The sequence below is a fragment of the Trachinotus anak genome, unplaced genomic scaffold (assembly GCF_046630095.1).
Source record: "Trachinotus anak isolate AG129_WGS33_773 ecotype Australia unplaced genomic scaffold, CSIRO_AGI_Tana_v1 ptg000032l, whole genome shotgun sequence".
In the NCBI taxonomy this organism is placed as follows: Eukaryota; Metazoa; Chordata; class Actinopteri; order Carangiformes; family Carangidae; genus Trachinotus; species Trachinotus anak.
In genome coordinates, this window is record NW_027273883.1 from 332501 (window position 1) to 347500 (window position 15000).

Here is a 15000-nt window from a genome sequence, read left to right on the forward strand (position 1 = left end):
ATGGATTTATGTCTGTATCCAGGGTCTGACCCACAGCTGCATGTCTGATTTACATTTAGGTTAAAGCACTTACACAACTAATAATAATAACTTTACTCATATAGCACTCTTTTAACAGAATTACTTAAACCTGTAAAAACTGTAAATTAAGTGGATGACAAAAAGAATAAAAAATTAAAAGTTTAGTTATACAGAATATAGAACTAAAATAATGATGAGCATGAAGAACAAGAGAAAATCAAGAATACCAACATGATATACAATTACAATTTAAATAGTAGATAAATGTGTCTATGTACTGTTCATACATGTGAATAACACATGACCTGATAAATGAACCATTCATTTTTAAATTACAAGAAGTCTCTAGTTTCTGTGATTTTCTCAGTTACAGGAAACTCAACATGTTCAGGTTTTGACTGTTGGTCAGGCAAAAAGAGCAACTTAAATATTAACTTGGGCTTTTTTATACTATTATACTATCTGTGACTGAATTTACTGAAAGGTTGATGAATAAAGAAAATAACTGTCAGATTGATCATGGAGATGATTGTTGGTTGATCACAGCCTCCTGTGAGGGAATAAAATGACCCTGGATTTTCTGTTCATCACTGAGGAACAGAAAAACAAAACTTTACAAGCTGCAGGTTGAAACAGGTGAAACTCAAAGTTCCCACATTTCTTATGACACTGAAGTCACACATGCACACACATAGGTGAACAGTTGAGCTGTCAAAGCTCTGGTCAGTATGAAGCATGAAAAGAGTTAAAGCTGCAGCAGCTGATTATCAGAGGATTTACTGTTATTAATTCAACATTCCATCTGATTCAGCTCATTACACTCTCTGTAACTGGCACATTCACTTCTCTGTGACAGTCACCACCTTTTCTTATTATTCACACACTCGTTATGAACATCGACACTACTGGTCAAAGGACTTAGATAAAACCATGTTTCCAGTTTCTGTTGAAAGGCCATGTGACCAGGAACTGGAGATGTGACAGAAAACAGAAAACTTTTTCAGGGATGAAGAAACTGGTGACGTTACTGAAACACTTCCTCCAGGTTGATGATGACATCATGTGTTGTCATGATCATCACCATGACAACACTGTACTGCAGGAAGTAGGACTGTATGCTGCTGTCAGAGTGGAGGGAAACAGACAGACAGGTCAGAACCAGCACAGTCTCCAGACCTGAACCCCATGGAGCTGGTCTGGGATGAACTGGACTGAAGTGACACATTAGTAGGAACTTTGATTTCCACTGTAGAGAGAACAACATTTAGATTCAATGCTTCCTTGTTTTTAAATCTATAAATTTAAATAACAGAAACACGTAGGTGTTTGACCAGTGGTGTATACACAAGGAGCAGCTGTTTAAAATCCTGACAAACCCAGACAATAATTAAAAGAATAATGTTCCGCCTGCATGGTGTAAAATAGACAAATGAAACTCCACCTTGATCAGATTTTTTTTTTTTTTTTTTTTTGGTCATTTAATGCCTTCATTTGACAGTGTAGACGGTCAGGGAATACAGGGACACCCCCCTCCATTAAGATGAGATTTTTAAAATAGATTTACCTCTGCCAAAGAAGTTATAAAATAACTTGTGTCTATTCTGATTTGAACCAGACCTGGTGGGTGGATGGGTTGAGGACCAGAAATCCACTAGATTTTGGGGCGGATCCAGATTTTTTACTATGAATTTGAAGTTTTTCCTCTGAAGTCTGGTGTATGTTGTTTGACATTTGGCTTGATGGAGGTCTGCGCTCTACTGAGCACATTTTCTATTCAAGGATTAGTTTTAGAGAACACAGAGATGAAACTGTAACCAAGTGAAACACCTGAGGATTCAAAACAAGTTAATTTAAATGGAAGTGAGTCTTTGAGATAAATGACAGCATCATCAGCAAAGAAGGGAGCATCCACAACAGAATCAGACTCATCACATACAATATTTCCTTTTGTTGTTTCTATGGTAACAGCTGGTGTGTGTGTGTGTGTGTGTGTGCGCGCGCGCAGGTGTGGCGGTGTTGAGGAAGTGGATTGCAGGTGGAGTGTGTCGCTGTTCGGTTCGTCTTGATGGAAAGACAGTTCTGATCACCGGAGCAAACACTGGCATCGGCAAAGAGACGAGCAGAGAGCTGGCACGCAGAGGTCAGAGTGTGTGTGTGTGTGAACCTGTATTACTCACATTGTGGGGACACACATCGGTTCACTCAGTACATTGTGGGGACTCACCCCCTTTATGGGGACAGACATCACTGATTTAAAGATTCAGACGCAGCCTCAGTCTACAGCTCGTTAACAGTTTGTTAACATGACCCTCAGTGTTTTCTGAAGTTGCAGTGTGTTTGATCCCTCAGGGCCACCGTGTGTGTCTCTCTCTCTCTGCATTCCCTACATAGATCTGTGTTTTAATTTGAATCGTCAGTGGTGGTGAAAATCCTCAGGGAAGAATTTTGGAAAGCAAATAATAATAGTAATAATGATTATCATAAAATCTCTGGAAACATTTTGCATTTATGAAATTTGATTGGCAGGGACTTTTAAAGTCGTAGTTTGATTGTTGTCCATCAGCTCATGTATTAAGATCCTGTTAAATAATAAAATAAATATATAAATAATACAATTCAAACAGTTACGGACCTGATAAAATATCTCTTTGATAGGACAGCAGCAGAGCATACAGGAGGATGTACAGCTACAAAACATATAACACAGACAATTAATTAGTTACAATATGAATAGAATAATGAAGGAGCACAAACCAGCAAAGGTGAAGTTTTTATAACCTCCAACAAAGAAGTTGAGTTTTCACCTGTGTCTATTTGTTTGAAAGCAGGATTACACAAAAAGTATGGAGCTGATTTGCACTGAACATGGTGGAGGGGTGGGGGATGGGCCAGGGAAGAACACATCATATTCTGGGGCAGATCCAGGTAATTTACCATGAGTTTGAGTTTTTTTCTCTGACGTCTGGTTTATGTTGTTTGACTTTGGCCTTGGTGCAGGTCTGAGTGTTCTTCTAGTTATTGTAGTTGACATTTTTCTCTTCTGAGTGTCTGCTGAAGGATTCAACACCATGTGACATATAAATTTTAACAATGTCCACCATCAACACAAAATTTCACTCAAAAAAGTACAGATTTCATTTCACATGCTGCTTTTCAATACATCAAGTCTTTTTACAGTGTGAACATATGTCAGACTGCTTTGTTAATGTGAGGTGACTCATCCAATACACACACACACACACACTAACGGGGTCAGAGGTCACAGTAACGCTAAAACGGGCTGAAACCATCTCAGCCGATTATAGGGATTACTACTGACTGTGTGTGTCGAATCAAACACACCCACGCCTCGGTAAGTGGGTGTGTTTAATTTGTTGTTCTTTATGGTGATCACGTGTGTTTCTTTTGTTGACCAGGGGCCCGCGTGGTGATGGCGTGCAGGGACCTGACCCGGGCAGAGTGGGCGGCGGAGGAGATCCGCCGGACGACAGGAAATGGTAACGTAGTGATCAGACACCTTGACCTCGCCTCCATGTATTCTGTCAGACAGTTCGCTAAAGACTTCCTGGACAGTGAAGACAGACTGGACATCCTCATCAACAACGCAGGTGAGTCCACTTGTCTGTCTCTACATCTGTCTGTGTGTTCACCTGTCTCTTTACCTGTCTGCTCACCTGTCTTTATCTCTCTACCTGTCTGTCTCTCTCTCCCCCATCTTTCTTTTTCTACCTGTCTCTCTCTCTCTACCTGTCTGTCTTTCTCTCTCTCTCTCTCTCTCACTCTGTCTTTACCTGTCTCTCTCTCTCTCTCTGCCTGTCTGTAGGAGTGATGATGTGTCCAAAATGGCTGACAGAAGATGGTTTTGAGACTCAGCTGGCTGTCAATCATCTGGGTCACTTCCTGCTGACCAATATGCTGCTGCCAAAGCTGAAGAGCTCTGCCCCCAGCCGAGTGGTCAATGTATCATCCATCGCCCACCAGGGGGGTATGACCTCTGACCTCTGATGTTTGTTCATAATCTCTTTTGGTTTGTTTTAACAGTTATATGTATTTTTTGTTATGTCTTCAGGTCGTATTGACTTTGATGACCTGTTCTTCAGCAGAAGGCCGTACAGCTCCTTGGAGAGCTACCGTCAGAGCAAACTGGCCAATGTCCTGTTCTCCAGAGAGCTCGCCGGACGTCTCAGAGGTCCTCAGAAACACTAAACCCTAGAAACACTCAGAGGTCCCCATAAATGCTAAATCCTGGAAACACTCAAAGGTCCCCATAACTGCTAAACCTTAGAAACACTCAGGGGTCCCTATAAACACTAAACCCTAGAAACACTCAAAGGTCCCCATAGACACTAAATCCCAGAAATACTAAACACCAATCATCAACCACCATAAACAGACTAAATATCTTTCAAATGTGACTATTTTTGTACAAGAATTCATTAACAGCAATTCATCAGTTTCTACCACAATTACAAATGAATAAACATCTGTTTGACACATTGTTGTGAGGTTGGTGACTAGTTAAAAATGTGTGGAGGAAATTTGTTCACGACATCAGTATTTCTAAAAACTATACTCCTGCTTGGTATAACATTCACTATATGTTCTGCACTTATCATGGAATAAGTGCTATTATATATACATATGACGGTCTAAAAATGTTTCAAAGAATGGTTTCTGAACATTGTTCATCAAGGTATAACTTTATTTCCTCCACAATGTCAGAACATTGTCAGTTTAATGTTGCTTTAAACGGTGGTACATTCTATCTGCTGCATTTGGAGATCACTGTGAGGACCTTGTCAAATTGCGGGCACATTTTTACAATGTTATATGGAGGTCAAATACTCTGATTGCAGTGTTGTAACGTTCATTTATTCAACGTTGGGTGCTGAGAGAGGTAGAATGTTCTGATTGGAACATTCTGAGAACATACAGTGGAGTCCAAAAGTCTGAGACCACAAAAGTCTAGGAAAGTGGTCTCAGACTTTTGGGCCCCACTGTTCTCAAGACAAGGTTAATTTAATGTCCCTTTAAGACATTAATGTAATGTTGTAAAAACAATATTAATATGGCAGTGAGAGTTGAAACAGTAACAGAGCGAGCAAAAAGATAACTAGTAGTTTATAATATTTACTTCAGTGAATGATCTGCAAATAAAGATTACATTAAAAAAGAGCTTCATTCAGGCCAATTTATAAACTCTAGAAGGCTTGAAACAAAGTAAAACCTGAGTCACTGTTGTCACTGATGGTTCAGACGACTGCGTACCTGTAAACACAGCACTAAACCTCCTGATACTGGCCTTAGATTATCTCTGAACCTGTCGCCCAGGTGCTGGAGTGTCGTCGTTCTGTCTCCATCCGGGTGTGATCCGGACTGAGCTGGGTCGTCATGTTCAGGGCTGGTTCCCCCTGCTGGGGGCACTGCTGAGCCTCCCCTCCCTGCTACTCATGAAGACTCCCACTCAGGGCTGTCAGACTACTGTTTACTGCGCCGTGACGCCCGGTCTGGAGGGACGATCTGGACAATACTTCAGGTAGGGGTTGGGAGGAGGGGTCTGGAAATACAAAAGTGCACCTGCAGGGATCAACCCTTCATACTCATTCATCCTTTCACTTAGAAAAGTTCAACTTTCAAACCTTGAACCAGTCTCCACCCTCTGTACTTATACTGGTTCCCTCAGGCTACACTACACACTTGTCAGTTATAACACAGTGGAAAACACTCACAGTCATCACAGCTGACTGGGTCAAATTCATCACTGTAATTGGACGATCATTATAAGAGAATTTCTTTCTTTATTTCTCATGTAGATTACCATCTAATTGACATTTGTGTATTTACTACATTAATTTAAATGTAATGAACAGTTCTTCTGTTTCATGCTGCTGTCAGAGAGCAGTTACACTGTAAAAGTCTCAGAACACAAGCAGAGCAGGAACAGGAAGCAAAATATCTCACTCACTAATCAGTGTACTGTCCTCATAAGTCACAGAAATGAGTTTATTAGTGTTTGTTTTCAGTGACTGTGCAGAGAAAGAAGCAGCTCTGGAGGGACAGGATGACGTAGTGGCAAAGAAGCTGTGGGAGGAGAGCGCCCGATTGGTTGGATTAAAAGACACATGCTGACCTTTGACCTCTGACTGTCTGTGCGCAACAGAGAAAGAGGAAGTGAAGGATCTTCAGATGGAAGCACCTCCATCAGGTCAGACAGAAGAAGAGACGACAACAAGCATCAGTAAAATGCTCACTGTGATTGACAGCAGACGGGAGCCAATCAGAGACAGCAGACAACAGAGTTCAGGGTCTGAGCAGTAACAGTAATATAATCAAATTAATAATAAATACATATCCACGTCTTTGTAATAGTAAATCTAAATTAGTGAGGTGTTTGATCACTTTGTAAGTCATAAAACTGAGAACATGGTTTCTTATTGGAGAGTGTTTAACTGTGACCTTTGACTTATGTGCAGGTTGGAATGAATGTTCTTTTATTTTTAAGATTCAGCTTTCTCAAAATAAAGTTCAAACACCAAAATGTTTCTTTCATGTCTTATTGTGTCCTTCATGTCCTCTTCATGTTCTCTTTATTTTTTCCTTATGTTCCTCTCATGTTCCCTTTGCTTTCTTTTTATTTTCCCTTTATTTCCCTTGGTGTTTCCTTGATGTTAATAAATAACTTAATCTTGTGATGAGATTGTCAATGTGGCAGAGTTAAATAAAACAGATTCACTCATACCAGAGTTGGATTAATTCTACATAATGTAAGATCAACATCAGAAGTGTATCTCAATTTGCTTTAGCTACTTAAAATCAAGATGTGTGTGGAGATGGTGGACCCCACAAGTACCGAAAACTGGAAATGTCCCCACAAGTCATGAAAAAAACAGTCTGACTGCAGTTCTCTCAGTTGGTTATGTAGAAAAATTTCCTACTGATTTTAGTTCAGCCTTGTACAACCACTGAAAAGAGTCCAAGAGACAAAAAACATTTGGTCCCCACAAACACTAGTCTGTGTGTGTTGGAATGTAAAATTTGATCACAGTGGTTACTATGGAGACCACAGGTTATGTGGGCCATCAGATGTCAGAGGTTGTGCTGGTTCCACTGACAGGTGGCTAGCGTGGTGGCTAACTGCTGTTAGCTGCAGACATCATTATTGACAAAATTGAAGTATTTCACACACTCAGCAGACAGGTGTGTGTGTTTCAGCTGTTGTGCAGTCAGCAGAGTGGTAGTGCAGCTGCTACACTCACACACAGACTTGTTTTTGTTACTTAGGAGGACACAGTGACTTCAGCCTCTGTCGTTAATGTTGTTGTGTAGCATGTTTGTCTCATGTCTGATAAACAGTCCTGATGTAAGTCTGCAGTGCCTCAACACTCACACAGCAACACAACATCACAGACACACAAATCTCAGTTTTCATCTCATGCACAAAGAAAATAAAGTCAGTTTAATAAACCAGGAAACACTGTGAATGAGAATGTTTACACTCATTCTCATTCAGATCAGCCCTTTTTATTTAACAGCGCAACCAGTGAAAACAAAGTAAAACAACAGCCCTCACACAACTACAAAAAACATTTCTATTTTTATAAACACCAACTGCAGGACCTGAAGCGTGAGGATGACGATAGTTTGACAAAAATCCTCTGTTCACTGTGAACAGCAGCAAGATTTAAATCTGTGTTGTCTTTATCTAAGATGAGTGCTATTACCTGAGCTGTCTCTCTCTGTATTAATACAGTCAGGTCCATAAATAATGGGACATCGACACAATTCTCATCTTTTTGGCTCTAAACACCACCACAATGGATTTGAAATGAAACGAACAAGATGTACTTGAACTGCAGACTTTCAGCCTTAATTGGAAGGTATTTACATCCAAATCAGGTGAATGGTGTAGGAATTACAACAGTTTGTATATGTGCCTCCCACTTTTTAAGGGACCAAAAGTAATGGGACAATTGGCTGCTCAGCTGTTCCATTGCCAGGTGTGTGTTATTCCCTCATTATCCCACACTGTAAATGCAAACAATGTCAATAGTGCATTTAACTTAATTCATACTAGTTTTTAAAATGTACTTTCTTACACTGAGTTTTCTGTACTTTTTACCTGCATACTTGTTTCATTAAGTTATATGAACTTGATTTTTCTGAGTGAGTAGCATAGTTCGTGGTATGAGACTTAAGTTACAGAGCTGCACAACCCAGTGCGCATGTCCATTTCCGGTTAGCTACCACTGGAGGTAAACTCAAGCAAGTGGTCAAAGCCATGCACATGGCCCCAGTGCTCTCAAGGAACGTTCACTCTAACATTGGTTTCAGTAAGTGTAAAGCTTTTGTCTTGTCAATATAATTTAATGTTTGGAATGAGAGTTGTTGGAAGAAAGTCCACTTTTCAACTTTTTCTTGGCATGTTAGCCCGTGTGTGTGTGTCTGCCCGCGGGTGCACAGAGCAGACGTTAGCAGCAGCTCAACATGAGCGAATCCAAATAAAAGTGCTTTGACTCGGCCTGGAACCCCAGTGTAGTGCTAATATGTACCACAACACAAGTAATCATTATTTTCATTGTAGATTACTCTGTTTTGTTAGATTATTTGAATGATTAATTGATTTATCATTGTGTAAATCTGGTCATTACTTTTTGAGAAATGTATTGTATATGGCAGTCAAATAGGGTTAGTTAGCTAAATAGGGTCCTTTGGATGTGTTTTTTGTTTCTCAAGGTGTTTGCTGAGTTCTAAAGAGTCCCCAGTAAGAACCTCGAGAAAGACTTCTACGAAGCTCTAGACCACCATACCACTCGTCTCATTGACTTCTTCAAATCCAAAAAGGGAGTTGTCGGCCAATCACTTGATCGCCTCCTCCAGCAAATCAATACACAAGTAAGTGTTGTTTCAATTTCCTCATCATTACCAACTTATGGTAGTGTGCTTGCAAGCTTCAACTAGGCCTACAGCTGCTACTACAGTACAAGTAATTCACATACATCCAAAGATGGTATTCCAGAGTTGTGGTTTCTTCTATGTGATTTTGTGCAGACACTTTAATCATCAAAGTGAACACACTATAACTGTGAGTCTTAGCACCCTCCCTGAATTTATTTGTGTTATTTTATTTTCAATGCAGGATTCGGACACTGCAGATGACTTCACCCAGGTGCCTGTTGGGGTTCTTAGCGTCATGACTGAGGACATGCCACCAGTGATTAACAGCATTGCAATCATCCTTGGAGGAAACATTGTCATGGATGAGATTCCCACAACCTGTCAAGCACTTTGTCTTCTGTTCGGCTTAATATATGCCCTCCATCTGGATTACCCCAAAGGTATGAAGAACACATTTGAGTTCATCCAGAAGATATTTTTGAACCTCGGACAACAAAAGCTCAGCCCAAAACTGCAAACATTAAAAAATGCACTTTTGGGCTAGATGTTGTGGCTAGGGATAGCTAAACTGGTTGTCTACATAAGTGTGGTGTGTGAATGAGTGTGAGTTTGATGGGGCTGAACAGTTAACAAAACATTATTGAATATTTCATGCATTTATTTTTTACTGTATTGAATATTATTTTTCACTTGCATCTTTTTTTATGTTTTGATAATGAAAGTGTGACAGCCTTTTTTTGTGGAGCTGCAGAGGTCTCCATATTGTTTTCTGAAGAAATAAGAAAAGATGTTTGATAGACAACACAGTGAGAATGATCCCTCTAACAAAAATGTATAATTGTCACAATAACTGTCAAAAGAATGGCAGTGTTTTGATTTTGTTTGTTTTTTTGGTTCAGCTTCATTTCATTCCATACTCATCTGGTTCAGTGTTATGGGTGTTAAGTTACTGCTACCTCATAATTGCAGAAAGGGAGTAGGTACTTGGGGAGCCCACAATATAAAAAAGGTTAATGTAGACCAAAAGTAAACCTATAAGTATCTATTGAGATAGCAGCTTGTTGTATTTGTTTGCTGTTTTTTGCATTTGCGATTTTAAAGCATAAAAATGTTTAAAGGCATCAGAAGACATCCTTAGGCAAGTCACATGACCATGCCATCAGCGCAGGTGTTACGTAATTTCCTGTGAGTAAAAACTGTTGAAAAAGAGCATACAGTATGTGATGTTTAGTATTAAAATGTAGTGTGCCTCTGTAACACATGTTGAATATATCAAAGTTATTAAAGAGCTGACTTAATTTAGCTGCTTTGAAGATGTATGTACAGTTCTATGTTAGGGTTAGGGTTAGGGTTAGTATAAGTACAGTTCTATGTAATAATACAGTTTTAATTATCAGGTTTCAATCAGGTTTTATTCAGGTTTTAAACTTTTACAGACTAAATGTTGCCAAGTCTGTTAGTTGCTGTGAGACATTCAGGAAAGTGTCCATTGTGAATCAAGAGCCTTCTGTTAGCTTACATCCAGACCAATCATTACACCTCACTCACACTCATTCTCACTCTTAAGTCTCACTCATTCTGTCATACATCACATAATGATTTTCACTCATACTAACATACGCTTTCTGTCTCACACACACATTACACTTCTTACACTTAGTCTCTCTCAAACACATAATATTGAAGAAATAATTTAGAGAAAGGCATAAGTTAGCTGAACCAATCAGCAAACTAAAAGGAAGGATTAAGGCTCAACAATTAATTGCAGTATTAACAAAAATCGCCATATGGCCAAGTACTGTTATTCAAATCACAGTACAGTATGTGTAATTTTTTGATAAAGGTCAAATTAGGTAAACCTCATTAAAAACTAAGTGTATGTGGTGCTAAAGAGATGGTCTGACCTTTTGTTTATCTATCACCTGCAAATTGTTCAGCCAAACTTGATGGTCTCTGTCTAGAGAAGTTTCAGAATGAACAGCATGTTGATTGTTGTTATTGTTGTTTACAAATACTTAAATAAAAAAACATTTTCATAATGCCATTTTATGTATTCTTATTTTAAAGTTAGCTAAACTAAGGTATGTTAAGTGCATTTATTTAAATTTAAGTACTGCCCACTTACTTTGGCACAGTATATTAAGTTAATGTGACTTATATTTATTGAGTTCCTGTCCACTTTATTGAAGTGGATTACACTAAGATACCTCAAGTGAAGTGTAATACAAATTTCAAGTGATGCCCACTTGTTTTGGCAGAATATATTAAGTTAATATGACTCAACATATTTGAGTTGTAACAGCTTGATTTGAATTTAACTATAATGAGATAAATTAAGTTCTCAAATTTTTGAAAAAAGTACAGCTCACTTAAATATAATAATTTCACCTCACTTAAAAATATAATAATTTTTTTAAATAATAATTTTACACTACTTCACACAATTAAGTTCGATTACTTACTTTTCCCAAGGTAATCGGTTTCCTAAATTTCTTTAAGTAAACTCAACTTGTTAGAATTTACAGTGTATTTACAAGGAGCGGATAAAAGTTCATTTCAAGTGTGTTATTTGCCTTTGGAATCTGTTGTTGTCAACTCTCAATATGAGATCCAAAGAGCTGTCACTATCAGTGAAGCAAGCCATTATTAGGCTGAAAAATCAAAACAAACCCACCAAAGAGATAGCAAAAACATTAGGTATGGCCAAATCAACTGTTTGGAACATTCTTAAAAAGAAAGAACGCACCAGTGAGCTCAGCAACACCAAAAGACCCAGAAGACCACGGAAAACAACTGTGGTGGATGACCGAAGAATTCTTTCCCTGGTGAAGAGAAACTCCTTCACAACAGTTGGCCAGATCAAAAACACTCTCCAGGAGGTAGGTGTATGTGTGTCAAAGTCAACAATCAAGAGAAGACTTCACCAGAGTGAATAAAGAAGGTTCACCCCAAGAACAAGCAGGAACTGAAGACAGTTGCAGTAGAGGCCTGGCAGAGCATCACCAGGGATGAAACCCAGCGTCTGGTGATGTCTATGCGTTCCAGACTTCAGGCTGTAATTGACTGCAAAGGATTTTCAACCAAGTATTAAAAAGTGAAAGTTTGATTTATGATTGTTAATTTGTCCCATTACTTTTGGTCCCTTAAAAAGTGGGAGGCACATATACAAACTGTTGTGATTCCTACACCGTTCACCTGATTTAGATGTAAATACCTTCAAATTAAAGCTGAAAGTCTGCAGTTAAAGCACATCTTGTTCGTTTCATTTCAAATCCATTGTGGTGATGTTTAGAGCCAAAAAGATGAGAATTGTGTCGATGTCCCATTATTTATGGACCTAACTGTAGATCAATCTCTCATAAAACCAGAAACTTCTTCATGAAGCTGAAACAATTTTGATCAATCAGTCAACAGAATATTTGATAATTGATTAATCAATTTAAATTGTTTACTAAAAGTGTCTCAGATTTCTTTGTATCACAGCAACTGAATCTCTTTGGATCTGACTGTTGGTCTGAAGACATCACTCTGGACTGTACAACACTGATGTGTTAATCAAGGAAATAACTGACAGATTAATTAATAATGAAAAACAGTTCTTTTGTTCTAAATCTGCAGGTAAATAACTGTTCACCTTCATCTTTCCAGTAGAAAACTGATGTTTTTAACCGTTGCAGGTTCAGATGTGTTTAATTAAAATTGATTTGTATTTCTATTGTCTCTTGATCAGTCTGAAGCTTGATGAGCTGTTGAGAGCTGATGAGTCAGCAGGTGGCAGCAGAGTCACTGTAACGCATCAGGGTCATGTGACCTGATGTCTGAGATGTGAGACGTTCTCTTTAGGTCTCAGGTCTTGGAGCGTCCCTGTTCCACGAGTCCTCTCGCTGCTCTTAATAACCTCATCTGTTAAACAAACACTGTGCCACAGACCTGTGAGCAAAACCACAACATCACATTCAGAATATCATCATCAATCAAAACATAAATATCAAAATATGAAGAATAAGGATAATTATGAATCAGATTATTAGTTTGTAAGTAAAAACTACCTCACCCCCTTTGATGATGATGATGATGATGATGATGATGTTTAGCTCTTTGGAAACTCCTCTCAGGAAAAGCAGAGATCACCAGCAGCACTGTGCTGGTTGTGGCTGGACAGACCCAGGTCTCTGCTCTTCACCTGGTGCTTTGCTGTGATCCAGACTCAAGACCATCATTCACACCAGAGTCGAGTCTGTTACTGTTGTCAAAATTATTATTATTACAGTGATGTGTTTTAACCAGGCTGTGAAGGCAGATTTACACATCTGTGGACAGTAAACATGATAATGATGACTAATAATAACAAATAAATCATGAAATATTAACGTGGGTTTAAAGGATCAGCTCATTTAAGAATGTGTTTCACAGGTTTGTTATTTCCTCAGTTTCAAACAGGAAAAAACAGAGACAAATTTATTTTATCTGTTTAGTTAATTATTGATTTGTTTTGATTAATTAGTTAATAATGATTAATTATTGACTTCCAGCTTAAGTTCTATGACAAACTGCTCCAGTTAAACCTTAGTTCAACTCATTCATTTATCACTGGACTCTGTTTGCGTTCAGCTGCTCTGAGAACAATTAGACAACTGATCACTGTCTGTGCTACCTGGACCTAGAGCCACATCCTGAGGCTCCATCAGAACCACATCCACGTCTTTGGAAACCAGCGACTGTTCCTGACTTGAACTCTTCTGTCTCAGGTTCTGTGGGTTCTGTAGCAGACATTAGTTTCAGTGATCTGATCCTGATTCTGATATTTCTAATGTTTGTTCCCTAAAGTTAAAACTGTGATGTTCTGTTGTGGGGTCAGGTCTGGTTCTGGTTCTGAGTCCAGTCTAATGTGAGATATTCAGACCTGATTCAGTGTTAAGCAGACTTCATGTAAGAACAGTTACAGAGATCAGGATCAGGATCAGTTCACAGCTGATCATGAAGAGGTTTCAGATCAACATGTGAGCCTGAGAGTTTTCCTACTGAATCATGAAATATTAATGTTTCATGTTCATATCTGTCGTCATTTCGTTTGTGACACAAGAAATAAAGAAAGAAACTGGACCAGGACCTGGATCAAGTTTTATGTGAACAGGGTCACAGGGAACCAGGATTCATCTGTTGTATATTGTTGTGCTGTTATTGTGTTGTTGTGCTGTAATGAAGCGTGCCAGTAGATAATCTGCAGATCTCAGTCTGACCCAGTTCATCGGTGAAACTGACTCCAGATCAGAGTTCAGCCTCAAAACATCTGCCAACATCCAGACCACACTGAACCAGATTACACTGATCCAGATCTGAGCCGAGGATCATGGACCAGCTCCAGACTGATCCACTTCATCCTCAACTTAAAGACTGAGGACCCCCCTGTCGCCCCACCCCCACCCCAAAGGCCCCAGGTTCACTGCATATTGTGTTGTTTGTGAGATTTAACTTGACTTGAGGAGAACATCAGCTGTAACAGGCTCCTCATTCTCCACCCTGTGGTTCTGGTCTTGTGGTTCGGTTGTGTTTTATGAAATCTCTGTGTGAAGTAATGAAGCCTGATTAAAGTCAGGGTTTTCTTCAATAATCGACTGATTGTTCAGAGACTGTGGAAAGACCTCGTTCCTCCCTGAGACCAAGCCCCAGATTCTGGACCTGGTTTTGTCTGAGCAGCAGTGAAGAATGATCAGAATAAACTGCAACCAGTTTTACTTTAAAGAGACTTCAGTGATCAATAACTTATCAAACTGATGCCAACTCATGTCTGGTTAATCATTTAACACAGTGGGATCCACTCAGGGAGCTGGTCTGCCCCCAGGGTTGAGGTCAGGACTCAGACAGCTGATGGAGGAACACATCACCATCATCATCATCATCATCATCATCATCATCATCATCATCATCACCATCATCATCATCACCACCACCATCATCATCATCATCACCACCACCATCATCATCATCATCATCACCATCATCATCATCATCACCACCATCATCATCATCATCACCACCACCATCATCATCATCATCATCACCATCATCATCATCACCACCACC

General features: G+C 39.2%; 1 protein-coding gene across 3 annotated transcripts in view; it reads left to right on the plus strand.

Annotated features, from left to right (window-relative positions):
- LOC139612758 (retinol dehydrogenase 13) overlaps positions 1–6757 on the plus strand; it is an 8431-nt gene extending 1674 nt beyond the window's left edge. For 2 of the 3 annotated variants that reach the window (XM_071468709.1, XM_071468710.1), the window contains exons 3-8: positions 2027–2161; positions 3438–3629; positions 3845–4006; positions 4091–4210; positions 5353–5557; positions 6045–6757. In XM_071468709.1, the coding sequence (XP_071324810.1) occupies positions 2027–2161; positions 3438–3629; positions 3845–4006; positions 4091–4210; positions 5353–5557; positions 6045–6150 (920 nt within the window). In that variant the 3' untranslated portion in view covers positions 6151–6757. The remainder of the gene's footprint in view (positions 1–2026; positions 2162–3437; positions 3630–3844; positions 4007–4090; positions 4211–5352; positions 5558–6044) is intronic. The other variant, XM_071468711.1, reaches the window with a different exon arrangement.
- The last annotated feature ends 8243 nt before the right edge of the window (positions 6758–15000 follow it).